Source organism: Ictalurus furcatus, chromosome 5 (assembly GCF_023375685.1).
Source record: "Ictalurus furcatus strain D&B chromosome 5, Billie_1.0, whole genome shotgun sequence".
Lineage (NCBI taxonomy): Eukaryota > Metazoa > Chordata > Actinopteri > Siluriformes > Ictaluridae > Ictalurus > Ictalurus furcatus.
This window is the reverse complement of record NC_071259.1, coordinates 11,611,093-11,630,655: the sequence shown is the minus strand read 5'-3', so window position 1 is coordinate 11,630,655 and position 19,563 is coordinate 11,611,093. Positions and strand designations below refer to the sequence as shown.

The window sequence follows — 19,563 nt, the reverse complement described above, 5'->3', positions numbered from 1 at the left end:
CCTTCGTCATCCACCATCTGAGGCATTCACCTGTCTGAACCACTCAACATGACAGACAGCCACACAAACATACTGTATGTCTATTTTAACGATTAGAACAACTGTGGTTTATAGTTCACATACAGTCAGAGGAGATATTTAGTATTACAACCACCACTGGACTGGACTTTAGGGACTTGATTATCTTGCTGTGGTACTTAAAAAACTAAAAAAAACCCAAAAAACACCTTAATCTGACAGCTGGGGTTTATTACCCCAGAAGGTATGTGATGTGTGTTTCTATGTGTTTCTATGTATGTGTGTGCCTTTTTTGTGCCTTTTTTATCAGGCTGTTTATAACAGCCATAGCAGAACCTTCACTGAAAATACTCTATGACAAGCATTTAGTGAAAGGTTTGTTTTTATTTATGTAGAGAATATGTATGTTTGAAATATAAATTGTAATTTATATTGACTGCTTCAACTCTGTATGGCAGAAGATTCAAATTTAGCCTTGCTGAGGCAGAGTTTTGTCTGTGTGTGTCTGTATGTGTGTGTGTGTGTGTGTGTGTGTGTGTGTGTGTGTGTGTGTTCATTTGCATGAAAGTTACAAAATCAACTGATAATATGACATAAAACAGTAGCATATTTCTTTCTTGTCATTATTTTATTGTGTGTGTGTGTGTGTGTGTGTGTGTGTGTTATCAAATTATACAACAGCCACAGAGTCTGCTTACTACCAAAGTCCATACAAGATTAAATACTACACCATGGCTCAGTATGATCAGTAAGTACTCTTTTTTTTCTTTCTTACTTTTTTCTAAATCAAACATACCAAAACACTGTTTGAACAAACAACTTCTGTACATACAGTCTTCTCTGAAAGTATTGGAACAGCAAGGCCAATTCTATAATTTTTGCTACACACAGAAGTCATTTGGGTTTGAGATAAAAAGATGAACATGAGATGATAGATCAGAATTTCAGCTTTCATTTCCTGATATTTACATCTAGGTGTGTTGAACTTAGAACATGGCACCTTTTGTTTGAACCCACCCATTTTTCAAGTGACAAGTGTTTCTTGTTGCCCAGGTGTGCCTTGTTCATTGTTTAAGCAATGAATAGCTTTGAATGTCTACTCTTGTTTTGTGTCACCCAGGAAGACTGAATTTATTGATAAAAATGATAAACCATCGTGAAGGCTTCAGTGTATAGCAATGACCAAACTGGTCTGAGCTGACAGGGAGTCTATAGGAATTCAAATATCATGGGTACAGACTCACCGTAACTGGAGAGTTGAAGACTGGAAAAAGACCAGGTGATTTTCAACTGTGCAGTTTCTGTGAGTCTGTGCTCATGATAGTCTCAGATTCTTGTTCTTGGCCGACAAGAGTGGAACCTGATGTGGTCTTCTGCTTTTGTACCCCATCCACTACAAGGTTCGATGTTTTGTGCATGCTGAGATGCTTTTCTGCTCACCAAATTTGTAAAGGGTGATTATATGAGTTACTATATCCTTCCAGGCAGCTTGAACCAAGCTGGCCATTATCCTCTGACTTCTCTTATCATCAACAAGGCATTTCCACCCACAGGACTTCCGCTCACTCATTGTTTTTTGTTTTTCACACCATTCTGTGGAAACTCTAGAGACTGTTGTGTGTTAAATTCCCAGTAGATCAGTAGTTTCTGAAATAATCAACCCAGCCAATCTGGCACCAACATCCATGCTACAGTTAACGTCACAGAGATTATACTTTTTCCCCATTCTGATGTTTGATGTGAACATTAACTGAAGCTCTTGACCTGTATCTGCATGATTTTATGAACTGGGCTGCTGCCACATGATTCGCTGATTAGATAACTGCATAAATGAACATGTGTACACGTATTCTTATTAAAGTGGGCAGTGAGTGTATATAGCAAGTAGACAATTATAAAATATATTTTGTTTGGGAAAATTGATGAAACATGGTCACAATCATAAAAATGTATTTAACTGCTCATTTGTGTCACTAAATTCAAATTATGTCAAAATAGGAAGAATTTTTGGCACCACATCTAGAAAGAAATTACATAAAAGTGAAAAGAAATATAATTTGCCTGAGCCATCAAGAGTGATGTCACAGTGCATTATTTCCCACACAACATAGAACCAAACCAGAAAGTTTGGCAAATGTCATTTGTTTATGCTGATATTAATGAGTTTATTTGAGACTTCACTGTGACGATACTGGGGATTGGTTTACACTGAACATAGCATAAGACAAATGTTTGTCATTATGCTTTGCTGTTTTTAGTCTTCATTTTTTTCTTCATTTTATTTAGTATACTTTGCATATGTCATATGTCTCTAGAAATTAAAAAGGAAATAAATATTTATTTAAACACTTTAAAAAAAAAAAAATATGGGCACCATTTGCTTCTCCTTCTCTGGAACTGTGTGTGTGTGTGTGCGTGTGCGTGTGCGTGTGTGTGTGTGTGTGAGTGTGTGGGAAGATCTGGCATGTGGGAACACCTGCCTTGGCCCCGGTCCATGAAGCAAAGTGTTGTTTTAGTGAAAGATTCAATATTTATTTTTGGCTGCGATGGCTAAGCATCGCGTCATTGAGTACTATAAAATTACAATGTCAAAAAAGTCAATTGAAAACTTTCCACTTTCCACAATTCCTTATGCACATGGCTATGAATCACTATGAAGAAACCAAGGTTCACACCTTGTTAGTTTCAGAAGGTTTTTTTAAAACTCTCACATCTCCAGATATTAAATTTTATATGAAAACAGCTACAGTTTAATGAATTTAACTCTACAGTTTAATTAAATATTATGCAAAATAATATTAACTTATTTGTAACTTATTTGTAATTATATGGCTTAAACAGCAGTCTAAAACATATCTAAAAATTTTGACATGTGGTAAGAAGACATATACCTCATGCAAATGATTTATTTGTTAAAGGTGCCTTGGCTGCACAGAAAATGATGATCATGTTTCAGAACTTGGTCCCCAAAGCTACAGGGCCCTTGTTCAAGTTGTGCAACCCTGCAGACAGCCCACCATTGCACGTGTTAACAGAAAATAACGATAGTAATAGTCTTTATGTTTATTTCAGACTTGAGGATAAGGACTCTCTGGATATCCATGATAACCCACCAGTACCTGATAATGTGGTCAAAGAGGATGACAACACTGTATGTATTATTTTATGTATTGTTTAAACACACACACACACACACACATACATATATATATATATGTATTTTAACAATGGACATTGTCACAAAGCAGCTAGAAATCCAGCTATAAATTTAAAATATATACATTTATCCCAAATGATCAAACCAGAGGTGACTGTGGCAACGAAAAACTCCCTGAGACAACATGAGGAAGAAACCTTGAGAGGAACCAGACTCAAAAAGGAACCCATCATCATTTGGATGACACTGGACAATGCGATTTTAATTAGTTTTCTTCTATAACTGTATACTATAGAGATAAAAAATGCTAATTGTGTTAACAGGAACTTGAGTATGAGCATCAGAGTCATTTCTGAATTTATTATAGTTTTAACTTTAAGTCTATAGTATCAAACTGAAGTAATTAACTGTTCAATGATGGATACTGTAAAGCAAACTGTTCTTAGCAATTCTAGTCCTAAGTTTATCCAAGGGAGAACATCCACAACCATCTTTATGGTTTCTATGTGGCACCATCCAGAGTAATCTCATGGTGAACTTTAGGCTGTCCAACATCTGTGTTGTCTCAGAATCTATAATTAAACCATTAAAACGTCCCCCCCTTTTCTCACTCTCTGTCTCTGTCTCAGGTATATTTTGTGTATGATGAAGAGGTAGAGGAAGAAGAGGCTCCCCCTCCCCCGACTCCTGAGCCTGTGGTCCAAGTGAATGACAGGCCACATAAGTTTAAGGATCACTACTGCAAGAAACCCAAGTTCTGCGATGTCTGTGCTCGAATGATTGTCCGTGAGTCTTTGGCACACATTGTTCCCGTGTAGTGATACAAGGAGGTACAGTGGCCTGTTTTGTTCAGGCCCCCTAGTGGTGTAGAATAGTGGCAATATCAACAAATCCACGTCATCTTCCAAAGTAATAAATTATCTTTGCAGATATGAAATCTGAGCTTTCTCTGTCTTTTTGGGGTGGAGTACTCTGAACAGATGTGTCCTCTCTGGACTTGTTCACAGCCTGGCAGAACTCTTGATGTAATGTGGCCAAGTACTTGGGACATCACAAACCAAATATTTTTTACAGTCAAAAAATTGTGTTCCAACAAGGCAACAATAAAATACAGCTGATGGATATAAAAAAAAAAATTTGGTTTAGTTTATTTAGCAACATGAAACATTTGAAAACCATCATCTTCTTTCATTTATGTGAGTAGTCATTGGTGTACAGTGCTTAAATTCAGGGACAGTAAGTCCCCAATTTTTTTAAATTTATTTTTTATGTATTTATTACTAAAAACAGGAACTTACCCTATTAATTTTGCCCTCAGAGCAAACAGATTAAAGCAACTTGATATAGTGAAGGAATCAACATCCAGACCTGGCACACATACAATAGCTGAATAACTGTGAAAATAAATAAATAAATAAACAAATAAATAAATAAAAAATCATCTCATGACATCAGTAACTGGAGTACAGAGACTCAGAGTTGTCCACTTCTGGTATAAAGCTTATATAACTGCGAAGTATGTGTATGATTAGTGGCAGAGGCTGAAATGAAAGATGATACTGTGCAACACATTTTATAAAATGTGATTAGGAATGTAATACAAATGGTCAGTAGCATTGTAATAACTTATTAACCTTTTAGCACATACTGTAATTCAGCTCACTAATGATTCAGCACCTCATTTCTGCTTCACTACGATGTACATTTTAAAGGTAAGCTTATGTCTCCTTTTTTTTTTTTTTTGCTTCTGAGGGTTAAAAAGATCATTATTTCCAATGTAAAATGAGTTGTTCACAGCATTCTGCAATAAGTAGCTCAGCATGTGTTTGACTGAGCTTTCACATTCATCTGCAAACAAACCCACAAATATGTCTGCCAAGAAGCCATCATTAAGGATTTGCAAGTGTCTTAATACAGTACACTGTAAATTTGTCTTCAGACATGGTTGGATATGGTTAGCTTTTTTTAACCACTCTAATCCCTCTATCTCTTTTCTTCTCAGTCAATAACAAATTCGCCCTGCGCTGCAAGAACTGCAAGACCAATATTCATCATGCATGTCAATCCTATGTGGAGTTCCAGAGATGCTTTGGCAAAATAGTGAGATATCATTCATCAATATGACAAATTCATTCAGATCTCTGTGCCTGATACTGTAGCATGATGGCCATTACACAACATTGAAAGTTGGACATTTGAATGCTTTTTTTATTTTAGCCCCCAGGTTTCAGGCGAGCATACAGCTCCCCTTTGTATGATCAGGAGATAAATAACCCTGGTGAGTATCACATTATTAAAACTATCTATGGTGTCCTTTAAATGTATTAGAGCAATGATGTCTAAACAGTTTCAATTCATTAACGCATTCAGGCTTTACCTCACTTATATTGCTAAATGTATGTGGACACCTAACCATAACACCTAAATAAGGGTCTTCCTCAAACTTTTTACACAAATTTAAAAGCACATAATTGTATATGATCTCTTTGTATGCTGTAGCTTTAAGATTTACCTTCACTATAAGAGGCCCAAACCTGTTCCTGTATGACAATACCCCCGTACACGATGTGAGGTCAATGAAGACATGGCTTATCAAGGTTGGAGTGGAAGAACTCGAGTGGTCTGCACAGAGCCCTGATTTTGGGAAAACCTTTGGGATTAATGGAAACACCAACCTTGCACAAGGCCTACTTGCTGAACATCAGTGCCCAACTTCCTATGCTCTTGTGGCTGAACTTGTGGAGCACAAATCTCCACAGCCACACTCCAAGATCTAATGGAAAGCCTTTTCAAAAGAGAGGAGGCTATTATAGCAGCAAAGAGGGAACAACTCCATATTACTGTCCATGGTTTTGGAATGGGATATTTAGTACTCAGACATCCACATACTTTTTGCCATATACAGTGGGGGAAATAAGTATAGAGCTCGTCAACGTTTTTTTCAGTAAATATATTTCCAGTCAGGTTGTTCACATGAGATTTTCACCAGACATCAGTATTAACTCAAGAAATCTGCAAATATAAAGAATTCACAAAATTAAAGTCCATAAATAAAGCTATGTGCAATAAAGGGGAATGACACAGAAAAAAAGTATTGAACACGCTAAGAAAAAGCAGTTCTCCAAGGCAAGGTAAGGCAAGGAACCAGCTGAAAGCTGTAAGTAGTTAGAAAGTAATTATACCTTCTATCTGTGCAAATTAATATCAGCTGGGTTAGTAAATTGATGGTCTATAAAAAGGCTTTTCGTTACCAAAGTGTCAGACAAGAAACATCTCATGATGGGTAAAAGCAAAGAGGTCTCCCAAGACCTTCAGAACCTTATTGTTGCAAAACATATTGATAGAATCAGATACAGATGTATTTCAAAACTTCTGAATCTTCCAGTAAGCAATATTGGGGCCATTATCCATAAGTGTAAGCAACATCACTCCGTCATCAACCAGCCATGGACAGGAGCATGGTCAGAAGAGTAGCCCAAAAGCCAAGGACCACTCGGAAAGAGCTCCAGAAACACTTGGAGGCAGCAGGTACCATTGTCACAGAGAAAACAATAGGCAATGCACTTTACCACGTCCTCTATGCGCGCTCATCCCGCAAGACTCCATTACTAAAGAAAAGGCATGTCAAAGCTTGTTTAAAGTTTGCTACAGCTAATTTGGACAAGCCTGTGAAATACTGGGAGAGTGTAGTCTGGTCAGACAAGAGCAAAATTTAACTTTTTGGCTGTCATGCTACACACCAAGTTTGGAGAAGAAATGGCACTGCACACCACCCTTAAAACACTATACCAACAGTGAAGTTTGGAGGTGGAAGCATCATGGTGTGGGGCTGTTTTTCATTGCATGGTACTGGCAGACTTCATATAACTGAAGGAACAAAGAATGGACCGCTTTGCCGGGAGATTCTTCAGAAGAATCTGCTGCCATCCACCAGGATAATGAAGATGAGACGTGGGTGTTCCTCCAGCAGGACAATGATCCAAAGCATACAACAAAGGAAACTCTCAGTTGGTTTCAGAAAAGAAAAATAAAGGTGTTAGAATGGCCCAGTCAATCATAAGACAACATGTTTAGAAGAATGGGCCAAAATCACACCTGAATACTGTGACCGATTAATTCCTTCATACAGGAAGCGTCTTGAAGCTGTCATTACAAACAAAGGCTTCTCTACTAAGTATGAAATAAATTTCAGTTAGCGTGTTTAATACTTTTTTCCTGTGTCATTCAACTTTATTACACATAACTTTATTTATGGACTTTAATGTTTGGATTTCTTTACATGTGTGGATTTCTTGAGTTAATACCAAGGTTTGGTGAAAATTTCATGTGAATAGCCTCATTGGAGATATATTTACTGAAAGAAATGTTGACGCATTTAATACTTATTTCCCCCAATGTACTGTACCAAGTGAATTGGTCCTAGCATTGAAGGATTCGGCATAAAACATGTCATAACAATAAAATATTTCCATAAATACTGCAGCTTAAACCCCAGATACAAAAATGGCAGTTTTGTTTTTGTGTTTATGTATATGTGTGTGTAGGCCACCAAAATCGCAGTGATCCAGTCTTCGACACTCTGCGAACTGGAGTTATTATGGCAAATAAAGAAAGAAAGAAAAGTTCAGAAGGTAAAAAGAATGTAAGTGAACTCTTGAAATCATGTTAAGGCTATAAAGGTACTTGTCATTCCATCATCATTTGGCCATTCAAACTGATCCAGAAATAGGAAAAGAGCAATGCAGTTGTATTACAGAATGCTCAAAAATAGTGAAAACAAGACTACATTATAATTCCACACCAATCCCTGAGTCAGATTCCTATGTGCACTGTTTTCAGATATTTATTTTATTTGTTTTCCATGTTTTCCAAACATGATTTTAGACAATACAAAGTAGTAAGGAAGAAGACACTCACTGTGTAGTGACATTAATAAAGATCTGTTCACATCCAAAGAATAAACACTAATTACAATCATTTTCAAGAAAAAAAAAAAAAACTTAAATCACTTCAATAAATTTTTTATTTTTTTCCATCTCCCTAAGATGTGCCTTTGTTGTTCTGGCGATTCCATCCCAATTTATATGAATATATGGATTTTTATATATTACAAATTATCTAACTACTATAGCCATTGTGTATTGTTTCTGGCATTTGTCAGTTAGACTGTAGGCCATTTCAAAAGGTAAAATGTTTGTAATTCAAATTTAAAATATGCTTTTAGTGCTTTATATATATATATATATATATATATATATTTTCAAGATTATGATGATGATGATGGAGGAAGAAGAGGCTCAGCAGCCCAAAGAGGGTGAAGAGGGAGGTGAAGGTAAAAGCACTAACATTACCTTAATCAATATTTTTGGTTAAATTACTTAGCATTAGCATCTCATCAAGTAATAATCCATGCAATAGGCTTTATCTTTGACATGTTACATATGCAAGATATTTAGGCATTATTACTAGTGAGTAGTTAAGAAGATTGCTGTGTTTTGAAACCAGAACAAATTAATAAAAAAAATTTGTGTTTGGTGCAATGCACATGTAAGAAAAATTATGCTGTGGTGGCACACTCAACCACTCAATTTAGTTTAATTTCAAATAAGCTATTAAAGATAAAAGGCTCTTGGTTTTCTGTGACATCTGTCATATATTTTATGACATCTTTAGACTTTATTATTATTTTTTTATTTGAATATTTGACTGTATATTGAGGTATATGTTTTATGATCATTGGCCTCAGTTTATGATCAGTAGATAATCTGTTAAGTAAGAAATAATACACGATGGTGTGTGCTGTTATGGGAAAATAATCAACAACAGGGTGCAAAATGTTTTATTCCTCTTATACTAAAGCAATTATTATAATTATATATTAATATTTATTCATTAATGACACTTCATACTATTTATTTATTTATAGTTACATTTCATTTTGTGAAACATCCATAAAGCAGGTAGTTTCTGTTATCTCTTACATTATAGCACTTAGAAACTATTATTTCTTTGCCTGATTTTCACTTTTTTCTCTTTAAAATTAATAACACACACATAAAAAAGGATTTAGCCATGTTACTGAGAAAGCCCAAAATCTTCCATCCTGAAGACTTTCCCATGTTGGAAATCTTTGTAACTCTGACTGTCGCAAAGCACTGACACTGGAAACTCCTTCCAAAAACATGCTAAATAAATGTCTCCTCACTGAAACTTTTCACAGCAATAATTACACACATATTTTAATCAATTTATGTGGAGTGTCCACCATAAAATTATTATAGAAATGATATTAGAATTAGAATGTGTGCATTAATAAAAAAAAAAAAAAAAGCTGTGAACTGCTTAACAGCCAGAATTACTGTCTGAGTTGCTGTTACAGGAAATTATTTAACACCTTTTAACCAATCAGAAGTAATAATTCTGAACAGTGCTGTAGTCTAACACATTTATTACACTATGCTGAGTTATATCAGTTTAAACATTGCAATGCTTCTATAAACTGAGACATATCCAGTTGAGTATTATGTAGTTCATTTATTGGTATGTCAAAAAGGAAAAAGAAAGCTGTTGTAAACATAATTAATATATTTTGTACATATTCTTGTTACTGAGTATTTTAACAGAATATTGCTTAATGTATCAAAAACCAGAATTTTAACTGAATTGCTATTGTGCACTGGCTGAAAATAGTTCTGTATCTAATGAACTTATTTTATTGTATAAACTGTATATAACAGTATCTTATAAACTGTTATTTTACTACATAAACTGTTATTGTATCTTATAAACGGTTGACTATTATCTTTTATTGTTAAAGGAAAGCAGGATGCAGATAAGAAAGACAAGGCGGCTACAGATGACAAGGTGAGAAATGTGTTAATTATATCAATTTGTTTTGTTGTTAAAATGTCAGAGTTACTAACAGTATGTTTGTCTGCTAAATGTTAAAGAATAAAAAGCAGCAGCAGACCTTTAGTCAGACTCATTACTACCTGGCACTGTACCGTTTTAAAGCGATTGAGAAGGATGACCTGGACTTCCAGTAAGTGTAAAATTCTTTCCTTTTTGTTTCAAAGCTTGATTGTATCTGACTTTGTATGAGTTATACATGTACAGTCATGTGAAGAAATAAGTACACCCCATGGAAATTCTTTTTTGACATATTTGGACAAGCAAACATTTGATCTTTGAAACAGTGCCTATTAATAAAGCTGATACACTCGATCAAATGACACATAAAATTTACATTTTGCAGTAATTTTAACAATTTAAATTAATAAAACACAGATCAGTCACATGTAAAAAGTAAGTACACCCCTACATTTATCACACCTTCAAATCCATAAAATTTGAATCAGGTGTTCAAGATTGGGTGTCAGTGATTAGAACCTGCTTAGGGAGTGCAGGTGGAACCTGTCTTATTTATTCTCCTCTCATATCTAGTGTCTGGTGTTCCCTTTGCTATTCAGGTGTGTGGTGTCATCATGCCAAGCTCTAAAGAGTTCTGTAAAGCCTTCAGAAAAAAGGATGCCAATGAGTCTGGCAAGGGATTGAAAAAGGAAAAAGCCTTTGCAAGACTACAGTTTGCCAAGGCGCATAGAGGCAAAGACCAGGCCTTTTGGAATAATGTGCTCTGGACAGACGAATCAAAGCTAGAGTTGTTTGGCCATAGTAACAGCAGACATGTTTTGTGCTGACCAAAGACAACTTTTTAGGAGAAGCACCTCATACCAACTGTGAAGCATGGTGGTGGAAATGTTATGGTTTGGGGTTGCTTCGCTCCCTCAGGAACTGGACAGCTTGCATTCATTGATTCAACTATGAATTCTGCATCATATCAAAGAGTGTTTGAAGATAATGTGAGGCCATCTGTCTGAAAGTTGATGTTGAACTGAAATGGACCTTTCAACAGGATAAAGATCCTAAGAACAACAAGCAAATCCAGCAAAGAATAGCTCAAAGAGAAGAAATGGAGGGTTATGGAATGGCCTAGTCAAAGCCTGGATTTGAATCCCATTGAAATGTGGTGGGGGATTTGAAATGGGTAGTATGTGCAAGAAAACCCTCAAACATCTTGTAGCTGAAAGAATATTGCATGGAAGAGTGGTCAAAAAAATTCCAGCAAGCCTGGTAGATAATTATGCAAAACACCTACCAGAAGTTATTTCTGCTAAAGGGGGCAATAGCTTCTGAGGCCAAGGGTGTACTTACTTTTACCACAAAAGAATATCACATCTATTTATATTTCTGTTGAACAAATGATTGAAAAAGCTAATTTTCCTTGTAGTTTTGTTCAAGCATATCAACTTGATTAATAGGCACTGTTTCAAAGATGATCAAATGTTTGCTTGTCCAAATATGTCAAAAAAGCGAACAATTTCCATGGGGTGCACTTATTTTTTTCAGATGACTGTATCTTACATAATGTATACTGCTCACAGCTATATTATTGTACTTGATTAAGGTGCTCCTTTCTCAAAACTGCACATATTTAACAATTTAACAGTTGTTAAAACTGTCTACTGTTTCTATGTGCGTTTTAGTCCTGGTGATCGTATTACAGTGATTGATGATTCTAATGAAGAATGGTGGAGGGTGAGTTTTCATAGATACTCCATCACTTTTTAACCATTCTGTTGTACCTCCTATTTTCTCCTATGTCCTCTTTTACTTTAAGAAAGTAAAGTATGGGTGTTTATGTGTGTGTGCGTTCACATGTGCGTGTTTTAGGGTAAGATTGGAGAGAAAACAGGTTACCTTCCCATGACTTACATCATCAGGGTGCGTGCAGGAGAGAGAGTGTATAAGGTGACACGCTCCTTTGTGGGGAACAGAGAGATGGGTCAGATCACACTAAAGAAAGACCAGGTATTTGTCTGTGTTCCAAATAACAGTAAACTGTAAAGATTTAAAAGTTTGTTTGTTCTGATTTTTACAACCCCTCCTGAACAGTATAACACTTTTACAGTGAATTACTCTTGATATGTACCCGTTACTGTGCTTTTAATTATATAACTCTACTATTCTGAATAGTTTTTGGAAGAATGGCATAAATCTATTCACAAGCTTAGAATAAACATTTTAATCCTGTTGCACTGTTTGCTATTATGAAGTAAAATCTAAAATCTTATATGTTTTGTGAATTACAGACATGCCCTTTTGTGGCCTTTAAAAAAAGTTAAAAAGTTTAAAAAGTTACATCCATTAAGTTATGAGTCAAAATGATTTCCACAGTTTAAATACACACAAACCAGCAGTTTTAAACAGTAAACCTTTATTGTCCTTGACAAGCCATAAGAAGAAATATTTGCATATAAGTTACATACGGCTCTAAATGATGAAAGTCAAAAGAAGAGAGATTAACCAGTATTTCAGACATCTCAAAAGTTGAAATGGGTCAAATTGACCCATAACATAATAGGAGGCTTAATAACCCTTAGTTAAGATCCATAGGAAACTTATAAAATATTTTTAAAATATATGCAAAATTTATACTTGATTTTGCCACACCTCATCTCAGTTTTACTCATCTTAAACAGTCCTCTACATAGTCTTGTAAAAACTAAATTTATTAGACAGGCCTAATGTGTTTGTTCCACTCTTCTTCTGATGATGTGCACAGCTCTGTTCTAGGTCCTAGAGTTTAAGGCCACTTGATAACAATGAACTTGTTTTCCTCATGTCAAGTTGGCATTCACACGTAGCTCTCCGTTCAGCATTTCTTTCTGAGTCACATTAAGACCAACATTATAAAATGTTTTTTAATGTTATTTATATGCAGTATAAAATAGGTAATACGAAAATACAAAATGTATTTCTTTTCTTTTTTTTTGGGGGGGGGGGGGGGACGGGGACGGGGACACGTTTATTGTTTATGCCATTCCAAAATTGTTAAGCATTTCAACATTGAAAAGTTGATAATAAAATACATGAAATGTGAGAGTATAAAAGTACAATCTCTCCCTAAAAGAAGTCCATAAAGAATACTGAAGAACAAATTTATGAGACATAACAAGGCAATGATAGACAGTAATTCACCTTTTCTTCAGCATCTATGATTAAAAAGCAAGATTCAGGTGTTCTCTACCTGCATATAGGCACATTTTTTGTCTAGAATTTTAGACTCTGCAAGAAGGCATTTACAAATCTGAAGTGTTCGACTAGAGTGTGAAAGTGATTTTTACTGAAGTTCAACGATGGGATCACATGACATCGTAGCCTTTGCGGATCCCTCTGATCAGCGTCCAGGCAAACACAACACCCAAGATCTCTATGAAGGCAATGACTAGAGCTGCTACGCCAACCCAGAGAAGGTTTTTCTTGATAACAGTTTCCATAGCAGCCCCACAGCCCTCTATGTAGATTTTGTTGGCGTCTTTCAGGGCTCCGGCTCCTCAGTTGGTTGAGACGTTCTTGCAGCAGGAGTCGGGAACGGAGTTCTTGTCAGGCTTGAAGAACACCCAGTCAGAAGAGTTCACTGCTCCACAACATTTCAGCTCTTCCCGTAATTTGTCCAGTCCCTTCCGAACATCTGGATTTGTTGTGTAATTTCTCAACATTTCCTGCACGATCTTCTCCGGCAGATCCTCCAGCTTTCCTTTCAAGACATAAGCACCAATGGCTATTCCAGTTTCAATGATGATGATGATTGAGAGCAGGATGACAAACGTAGTGACCATGCAGTAGTTATCTTTCCACGCTCCACAGCAGCCGAAGGAGGCGATTAAGAAGATCACGGCTCCTACCACGATGATCACAATGGGGGATCCGTTGCTGGCCAGCTCCTGAATCGCAGGAATCTTGGTGATTGCCGTCTTCACCACAACGCCCACTATGATGAGAGCCAGGCCACACAACCAGAAGATAAAGTTGAAGAAAAAAAACAGGAACTTCACGCACTTCATTCCACCCTCCATAGTCTTGGATTCTTAAGTTTTAGAAATGGGTTGAGAAGCAGTAAACAAATCTAACGAGCCTTCCAGTTTCTTGTACTGCTTTAAAATGGCAGTGGTCACTCACTCCACCCTCATCCTACCGAATCCTGTTCGTGGCGTCATTTACGGTTTGCTTAGTCACCAGCATGCGCTTCATGAAGGTAGGACGTTCAGGAAAATCCAAAATGTATTTCTGATTATGTTCCACGGTGTATTATTACATTGCAAGTAAGTAAGCATTGTAATCTAGCATTAAATAAAATTGAGGGAAAATTTGATCCACCACTAGCTAACACAACTTACTGCCTTATTGAGCAAAAACAAATATATTATTTAAAAATACAACAATAATAATATAAAATAAATTGGCAGTGAATGTGAATTTCCTGCAGCTCTCAAACTGAGATTCATGACCTGAGCTCGAATCTGAGCTCACAGTGACACATATGTCTTAAGAGTTTTTCTCATGTGTGTATCTTGCAGATAGTGGTGAAGAAAGGAGAGGAGGTGAATGGCTATCTGAAAGTCAGTACAGGCCGTAAACTCGGCTTCTTCCCTGCTGATCTGCTACAGGAGATCTAAAGGACAACATGGCGCTGGAAGAAGGCCAGTGTGCCTACATCAGCAAATAACATAAATAACAAAAACAAACCAACAAAACTTAAACTTAAAAAAAATACGTTTGCGTTTCCCAAATATATAAAAATGTAGTAGAAATGAAAAGTTATGAAATGATAAATCTGAGTATCTCAAAGTTTTGGAATCAAAACCATGTTTGCTACAATATGGATGTGGACATGAACATGATCCAAGCAACCCTTGTCCCTTGGAACACACACATTAAATTAAAATTAAATTAATTAAAAAACACAATCAAACAAAAATTTGCCTTGTGTATAAATCTGCATAAATTCTCTTAGGTACACTATTAGGTTGTTCCAGGGGTCTTTGAGAACTTCCTTATACATACTTTGGCTCTAACTTGCTTCTGTCTCTGCAGGGAAAATCTGCCTTGATTAAAATTTTAACATAAACGTGGCCTGTTACTTAATATGGTCCATTACACATTACAAGATTTTTCTGTAACATTTATTTGTTAAATTAATGTTTGGAACACAATTTTTCCTACACTACTGGAACATTAATGCTCAAGATATAAACAACCTTATAAGATAAACATTTATATATACATTACTGTGCAGTGGCTCATGTTACTGTTGTTTGTATAGAAATATACACTTATGTATCTTGATACTACACTTTAAACAATATATTTAATATTCAAAATTGAGAAGAAAGTAAATATGTGCAGAGAAACCAGGAAGAATTATAATTTATTCTTAAATGCATAATTTATTTAATATTTCAAATAAATTAATTGCCTTAATTGACAATCACTATTTGTGGGGAAAAATCCATCTTAATAGTCATATTGTGTTGTGAATGGTAGTTTTGACTAGATTTTAAGTATTTGTAACACTCTAATGACATTCTGTTTTTATCCGTTATATCTACTAAGCATACTCAGGTCCTGAGTTATTGGAGCCCTGTTATTGGAGTCACAAAAATCAATGATTCATGGCAGCTTATCTGCTTAGTTTCATATACTATTCAGATGCATTTTCAATTTCGAAATAAAGCAACTATTTTTGTATCACATTTCTGCTTCTGGAGGAACTCTTTGCAGTGATGTATACATGAATGTGTGTGTGTGTGTGTGTGTGTGTGTGTGTGCGCGTGTGTGCGCGCGCTTGGGTGGTGGATGGTGTTCAGAAATATATTTCATCCCTAAGAATCAACACATTTAATGACAAAGCATCATATTAAAAATGTCTTAAAAATATATCCCATTATATCTACATGTAAAATAGTATAAATAATTAAATTAAAATAAATAAATTAAACAAAAAGAAATTATCCAGAGAAAGGGGGTGAAGGGATCTGACTATCTTGCTTAAAACACCTAAACTGTTTGAGTTTAAATGTATTATAAGTGCAAGTGACCATGGTATAAGTGGGATAATCCACGACCTAGGTGTCCATTACACTAGTTTGAAAGCTAAAAGTCCAAACTACTCTGCGGTCTCGCTGCATTCAAGTTCAAACATGTTCTCTAAGCTGGAGGTATCCTTACAAATCTTACATAGCAGGAAACTTACATAGCCATAAGGGCTGATCAGTTAATGTGACATACTTTTCCTGTTTTACGCATTTTATATAAAATTTGGTCTTATTATTAGTTATATTAAAGCTAGGCTTGTAAGATATAGATTTTTTTTACCTGATTCTTTCCTTAAAGGTGAGATCAGATAAGGAAATGGAGGAAAGGGGTGCGGCTTCCAGAAAGTTGTGTTATGCTGTTGTGCTGCATTTGACATAACTTGGAAGTAGTCACTGGATATCGTGGCAACATTAATATGTTAATACTGTATCATTATATCACACAAGCCTAGTTACAGTGCTTGTTTAACTATAGTGCTCACTGGCAGCTGAGGAGGACAGCTCCCCCAAAAGACCAGGTCTCTCCTGAGGTTTCTCCTCAATTTAATCTAAATAAATTTAACATGGAGTTTTTCCTCACCACTGTTGCTCTTTTGGGATTACGGCAATGTTCAAAGTATATTAGCAAGTAAAAACTAGATCTATTAAGTGCAGAATGCCATATTGCATTGCTTAACAATATTTTGGGATAATATACAGTCATTTAATCTGCGTAGTACCAAAAAAAAGGTATTTTCCATGAAGTTATGCGTTGCTGGTATTTACTGCAAAGTTCCTCGGACTCTCCATAGTGAGAAATCTAATAGATCACTTTTTAAGAAATGTGGGCAGAGGACACAAGAACTGAGTTTATCCAAAGTCACAATATTAAAACAGAGTAACACCAAAGAGGCACTTTTCCTTCACATTGGGAATTTCACAGGACACACGCTTACATTCCTGACACTTCAAATAATGATTCCTTTTTAGCTGCAGACGTACATAAACCGCTAGATAGTTTGAACGAGGTTGACTTAGATGATTTACAGTTTCAAGGGTGATTTACAGTTTCTCTTCACTGGAACTAAAGGGGCCCAAATGAACTCTAGTGGTCTGCACAGAGCCCTGACCTCAGCCCCACTGAACACCTCTGAGATGAACTAGAATGCTGACTGTGTGCTAGACCTCCACACCTGACATCAATACCTGACTTCACTAATGCTCTTGTGGCTGAATGAGAACAAATTCACACAGCTACGCTCCAAAATATAGTGTAAAGCCTTCCCAGAAGAGTGGTCACTGTTATAGCAGCAAAGGGGTGACTAAATCTGGAAATGTGATTTCAACAAGCACATTTATTTGTGATGGTTAGGTGTCCACATACTTTTGGCCATATAGTGTGTTTATGAATAACTTTGCTCAACATTTATGATTGTCTTGATTTATTCTGTGTTGTGATTATGAATTGATTTGAGAACTTTGGAGTGTGTACACAGCAGCTGGCCTCAGGTTAAGTAACTAAATTTGGCCACATAAAATTCTTTCACATGCTGTTTTTTCCCCTTGTATACATGCTATAGACATGTATTAAATATTATATACCAAAATCTCATGCTTCATTATAGTGGTGGTTGTTGCCACTGGACTTTACTTTTGCCCCTAGACTGTCAGAGACTATTTTTCCATATGTTAAATTGTGAGCCTCCAGGTAAATGCTGGAATATAGCCAGAGTCTCTAAACAAGTGTAGACACAACACATGAGAGGAATAACTATTGTTTAATTTGTTGAAATCAAGTTAAGAGATTTAATTTTTATTTCAACAGATTCGAATGCAATCATTGTGACCAACAGGTAGATAGATGCATGGAAGGGGACAGTGTGAGAGAGATGAACCTAGAAACTCATTCATTAGCCCCCAGGTTCCCAACCCTGGCCTGGAGTATACACTGTCCCACATATATTAGTGTTTTCCTCATAATTCACCTAATTCAAATGACCAGCTAATTAACAGCCCTCTGAGTTGAAGTGGTTGTGTTAGAGCAGGGAAAACGTTCAAACGTTCAGGACAGGGGGTACTCCAGGATCAGGGTTGTGATCCTGTGTATTAATGTATAGCACTAATTAATAATAATAATAAAGTAATAGAAAACCCCCAGTATAGACATATGAACAGCTCTTAATTTTTTGTCCTGCTGTTTTGAATTAGACCCCTAGGTGATGCTGTTGGGCAATTGACCTTGATTCTGTAGTATCAGGTGACTGCAAATTTCAGTGAAAGGCTAAATTCCAAACTTTCACATACCAGAACTAATAAGCAGCGTAATTATAACTCGTAATTATTTGTTTTCATGATTTGAAATGTGTTTTCTTACTCCTAATTTTAGTGTCAGAGACGTTTGCTGGCTCAAGACTGTCCATTAGATTAGCATGAACTTTAGGCTAGAGGGAGGAACACCTCCCATATATAAAATTGATTCTTGTATAAAAATATTTTGCTGCAGAAGTGGTTAACTTGATTGATATTGTGACACCCAACAAATGAAAAAGTGATAAATAAAGCCAGGCGGAACGGGAGTTGATACACCTGAACTCATGTTCATAATGCAAGCTCTAATTGACCCAAAAATTAGTTTGCTAGTGAGTAGGGGGTTACGCTACATGTGTGACATTTTTTTATGTGAGTATCCTGATGCATTGAGGAAATACAGACCTACAAACACAGCCCCACAATGGCTGTGGGGCGGTTGTGGCTCAGGCAGAGCTACCTTGTGCAGTTATAACTGCAACTAAATGTCTCTGGTAACTGTTAATTAGTTCTGCACATCAGCTTGGAGGAATTTTAGCTCATTCCTCAGTACAGAACAACTTCAACTCTGGGATGTTGGTGGGTTTCCTCACATGAACTGCTTGCTTCAGGTCCTTCAGCAACATGTCTATTGGATTAAGGTCAGGACTTTCACTTGGCCATCCCAAAACATTAACTTTATTCTTCTTTGGTAGAATGACGTATGCTTAGGTACTCAGAATTCATTGTTCCATCAATGATGGCAAGCCGTCCTGGCCCAGATGCAGCAAAACAAGCCCATACCACGATACTACCACCAGCATGTTTCACAGTTGGCATAAGGTTCTTATGCTGGAATGCAGTGTTTTCTATTTTGTTTTCATACATCCACAAAACATTTTTCCAATAGCCTTCTGGCTTGTCCATGTGATCTTTGAACTGCAGAGGGGCAGCAATGCTCTTTTTGGAGAGCAGTGGCTTTCTCTTTGCAACCCTTCCATGCACATCATTGTTGTTCAGTGTTGTCCTGATGCTGGACTCATGAAAAGTAATATTAGCCAATGTGAAAGAGGCCTTTAGTTGTTTAGAAGTTACCCTGGCTTCTTTGTGACCTCGCAGACTATTACCCGTCTTCCTCTTGGAGTGATCTTTGTTGGTCGAACAACAAGGAGGGTAACAATGATCTTA

General features: G+C 36.3%; 2 protein-coding genes across 2 annotated transcripts; one reads left to right on the top strand and one right to left on the bottom strand.

Annotated features, from left to right (window-relative positions):
* stac3 (SH3 and cysteine rich domain 3) lies at positions 1 to 15,766 on the top strand. The gene is made up of 13 exons (XM_053624757.1): positions 1 to 262; positions 700 to 766; positions 3,091 to 3,169; positions 3,805 to 3,961; positions 5,178 to 5,275; positions 5,393 to 5,453; positions 7,720 to 7,817; positions 8,441 to 8,507; positions 9,993 to 10,039; positions 10,126 to 10,217; positions 11,719 to 11,770; positions 11,906 to 12,043; positions 14,593 to 15,766. Exons 2-13 carry the CDS (start codon positions 750 to 752, stop codon positions 14,689 to 14,691), a joined length of 1,005 nt encoding a protein of 334 aa, XP_053480732.1. The 5' UTR covers positions 1 to 262; positions 700 to 749; the 3' UTR covers positions 14,692 to 15,766.
* On the bottom strand, positions 13,072 to 14,400 carry LOC128607676 (CD63 antigen-like). The gene has a single exon (XM_053624759.1). It carries the CDS (start codon positions 14,089 to 14,091, stop codon positions 13,570 to 13,572), a length of 522 nt encoding a protein of 173 aa, XP_053480734.1. The 5' UTR covers positions 14,092 to 14,400; the 3' UTR covers positions 13,072 to 13,569.
* Positions 15,767 to 19,563: the final 3,797 nt, after the last annotated feature.